This window comes from Drosophila yakuba, chromosome 3R, assembly GCF_016746365.2.
Source record: "Drosophila yakuba strain Tai18E2 chromosome 3R, Prin_Dyak_Tai18E2_2.1, whole genome shotgun sequence".
Taxonomy (NCBI): domain Eukaryota; kingdom Metazoa; phylum Arthropoda; class Insecta; order Diptera; family Drosophilidae; genus Drosophila; species Drosophila yakuba.
The window spans coordinates 3,188,389-3,192,438 of NC_052530.2; the positions used below are offsets into that span (position 1 = coordinate 3,188,389).

Sequence of the window (4,050 nt, forward strand, 5' to 3'; positions counted from 1 at the left end):
TTTTGAAAAATGTTTTGATATTTTTTCATTTTTGTATTAGTCTTGTAAATTTCTATCTATTTGCCAAAAAACTTTTGGTCACGCCTACTCTAACGCCCACAAAACGCCAAAAACTGTCAGTGTTGAAGACTCTCCTTCGCACTTCCAATAGCTGAGTAACGGGTATCAGATAGTCGGGGAACTCGACTATAGCGTTCTCTCTATTTTTTTTTGTGCCGTGGTACACATTTACTGACCTATCGATAACATTCCAGTATTTATGGTTGTGTCAAATACTAATTATTTTGAATCACCAGCGACGCGGTGACACAAGGGGTTTGTGATCTGGTAACACTGTTCTGTACCCTGAAACTCGCAACATTACTTTTAAATTAATCCATTCCTGCCGTAATGCAACGCGTAAGTGTTGTGGAGTCAGTCACGTTCAACGTGAAAGCTTCAAGTTAACAAAATCATTTATTCCAGGGCATTGACAGCTTCTTCAAACGACTGCCGGCCAAGCCGAAAAGTGCCGAGGACAAAAATGAAGAGACGCCGTCTAAGGCGCCAAAACGCAGGAAAGCCTTGATCATTTCCAGTGACGAGGATGATAAGGTTAGTCCGCCAGAGACTAAGAAACGTAAGGCTTCGAAGGCAGCATCCTGCGAGTATGAAGTGGTGTCCGCCACACCAGAACCGGATGCAAAGAAGGCCAGAAACGGCATAAAACCAGCGCTGTCCAAGCTTAAAAGGCACGTGGATCCTGCTGAGCTTTTCGGTGGGGAAACCAAGCGGGTGATTCTACCCAAGCCGAAGACCAAAGCAGTTCTCGAGTTCGAAAACGAGGACATTGACCAGAGTTTAATGGAAGTTGATCTGAACGAGAGTACCAAAAACACTGCCCCGTCCAAGGTACAGTCGCATACAAGGTGCACTCCCTCCCCCAAAAGAGCAAAGAAAAGCAGCCCGGAACCGCCACAACCCAAGTCAACCAATTCCAAAGCCTCCACTCCGCGTGTAAAGAAGGAGAAGCCTGCTGCAGATCTGGAATCCAGTGTCCTCACAGACGAAGAACGCTATGAGCGTAAACGTGCTTCAGCCGTGCTCTACCAAAAGTACAAAAATCGCAGTTCGTGCCTGAACCCAGGCAGCAAGGAAATCCCAAAGGGATCCACAGATTGTCTAAGTGGCTTAACCTTTGTCGTAACCGGAGTGCTTGAGTCCATGGAACGGGAGGAAGCGGAGTCCGTGATCAAGGAGTATGGCGGAAGGGTTATGACCGTGGTCGGAAAAAAACTTAAGTATCTGGTCATAGGAGAGGAAGCTGGGCCAAAGAAATTGGCTGTGGCTGAGGAACTCAATATACCCATTCTCAGCGAGGACGGGCTCTTCGATCTAATTAGGGAGAAATCGGGAATGGCAAAGCAGGTAAAGGAAGAGAAGAAGAGTCCCAAGAAGGAGCAAAGCTCCGAGGAGACAGAGAAGGTCAAGACTTCTAGAAGGTCCCATGATAAAAAGGAGAAGGAAAAGGAGGTCACTAAACATAGAATTGGTGAGATGCATGATATTGCCAAACATAAAGTCAAGAAAGAACACATTTCCTCCAAGGAGATGAAGGAGAAGCTCAATGATGTGCCAGCTGTTACCTTGAAAGTAAAAAAGGAGCCCAGCTCCCAGACAGAAAACGCTCCGACACCAAGAACTGCCGAACCGAAAACTCGGGACGTGGTCGGGATGGCCTGGGTGGACAAGCACAAGCCTACGAGCATAAGAGAAATCGTTGGCCAGGCAGGTGCCGCCAGCAACGTGACCAAGTACGTAAATGTATAAATAACTAAAATATTTTATATTTAAAGGCGGGTTATCAGTTTCAAAGATATAATTTTGATGTATGTATTGTACAGAGCTACTATTGACAACAAAACACGAAACAGTCACATGTTGAGACTGAAAGCTTAGGGCTTAATAATAATTAACATATTTGCAATTCTATATTTATTAATTATGCAGGATTAAATGTGTACTTTAATTACATGTTTCTAGGCTGACGAACTGGCTGTCCAAGTGGTATGTAAACCATGATGGAAACAAGAAATCCCAACGACCCAATCCTTGGGCCAAGAACGACGATGGCAGCTTTTACAAGGCGGCACTGCTGTCAGGACCCCCTGGAATAGGAAAGACCACGACGGCGACTCTAGTAGTAAAGGAGCTTGGCTTCGATGCGGTGGAGTTTAACGCCTCCGACACCCGCAGCAAACGCTTGCTCAAGGATGAAGTATCCACGCTGCTAAGCAACAAATCCCTTTCCGGTTACTTTACAGGGAACGGCCAAGCGGTCTCCCGAAAGCACGTGCTCATTATGGACGAAGTTGATGGCATGGCCGGTAACGAGGACCGTGGTGGTATGCAGGAACTGATCGCCTTGATCAAAGATAGCTCTATTCCGATTATTTGCATGTGTAATGATCGAAACCATCCGAAAATTCGGTCCCTGGTAAACTACTGCTTCGATCTACGATTCCAGAGACCTCGTCTAGAGCAAATCAAAGGAAAAATAATGAGCATCTGCTTCAAGGAGAAAGTAAAGATATCACCCGCAAAAGTGGAAGAAATCATTGCGGCCACTAACAACGATATTCGGCAATCCATTAACCACATTGCCCTTCTGAGCGCCAAGGAAGACACTTCCCAAAAATCAGGGCAACAGGTTGCCACAAAGGATTTGAAGCTGGGACCCTGGGAGGTGGTGCGAAAGGTCTTTACAGCAGACGAGCACAAACATATGACCCTCGCCGACAAGAGCGACCTTTTCTTTCACGACTACAGCCTGGCCCCGCTCTTTGTGCAGCAGAACTTTCTCCAGGTCCTACCGCAGGGGAACAAGTAAGTCTAGTTTACCCAAGGGTGAACTCATTTACCAACTTCGCTCTTTACAGAAAGGATCTCCTGGCCAAGGTGGCAACTACGGCAGATGCCCTAAGCTTGGGTGACCTCGTAGATAAGCGAATTCGAGCGAATTCAGCTTGGAGTCTTTTGCCCACTCAGGCCTTTTTTAGCTCGGTCCTTCCTGGCGAGCACATGTGTGGTCACTTCACTGGACAGATTAACTTTCCTGGGTGGCTGGGAAAGAATTCCAAGGCTGGAAAACGTGCACGGCTTGCCCAGGAACTGCACGATCACACTAGGGTCTGCACCTCGGGTTCAAGACTATCTGTGAGGCTGGATTACGCCCCCTTTCTTCTCGATAATATTGTGCGACCTCTGGCAAAGAATGGTCAGGTGGGAGTGTCCGATGCTTTAGAGGTTATGAAGGATTACCATCTACTCCGCGAGGATCTGGACTCGCTGGTCGAGCTTACCTCCTGGCCGGGCAAGAAATCCCCCCTAGATGCAGTTGATGGGAGGGTTAAAGCTGCTTTAACGCGATCCTACAACAAGGAGGTTATGGCATACTCCTATTCCGCTCAAGCTGGTATCAAAAAGAAAAAATCAGAGGCTTGTCGCGCGGATGATGATTACTTAGGCGAAGAGAGCGGAGCTGGATGCCAAATATCTTCAGAGGAAGACGAAGAAGAGGACAACATCGAGCTGGATGGTTTAATCAAAGCTAAAAAAAAAACAACTGCCTCGAAAAAGGCATCATCTTCCACGGCTCCAAAACCTAAGGCCAAGGCCAAAAAGTAAATGGACTAAAGATTTTGTATATTATATGATGTTCTTGGCCATAAAATTTCTCATTTATTAGTAACCAGTAACCCATTTATTATTAACCAGCACCGGCTGTCCATTGTTTATAATGTTAAAAATATATGTGTACCAATAAATACGTGCTTCAATTATTAAGCTTTCTCTAAGAACATGTGCTCATTTACTATAACAGTGAGTGCCATAAGAATCATAATATTTTTAACTGGATAGTGCTGAAAATTGAAAACGAGAACAAGAAACATGTATATTCATATGTGTCAGTCGTCTTTTATTTTGAGTAATGTGTTTTGGTATACTCCTCTTTAAACTGAAGAGGAAGAAATTGGTAATAAAAACAATAGTCTATAATACTGCGAAATG

The 4,050-nt window shown here is 45.3% G+C and overlaps 1 protein-coding gene across 1 annotated transcript; it reads left to right on the plus strand.

Moving 5' to 3' along the window:
- The first annotated feature begins 271 nt into the window (after positions 1–271).
- On the plus strand, positions 272–3,836 carry LOC6535339 (replication factor C subunit 1). Its single transcript, XM_002095959.4, has 4 exons — positions 272–399; positions 466–1,793; positions 2,023–2,865; positions 2,919–3,836. Exons 1-4 carry the CDS (start codon positions 391–393, stop codon positions 3,664–3,666), a joined length of 2,928 nt encoding a protein of 975 aa, XP_002095995.3. The 5' UTR covers positions 272–390; the 3' UTR covers positions 3,667–3,836.
- The last annotated feature ends 214 nt before the right edge of the window (positions 3,837–4,050 follow it).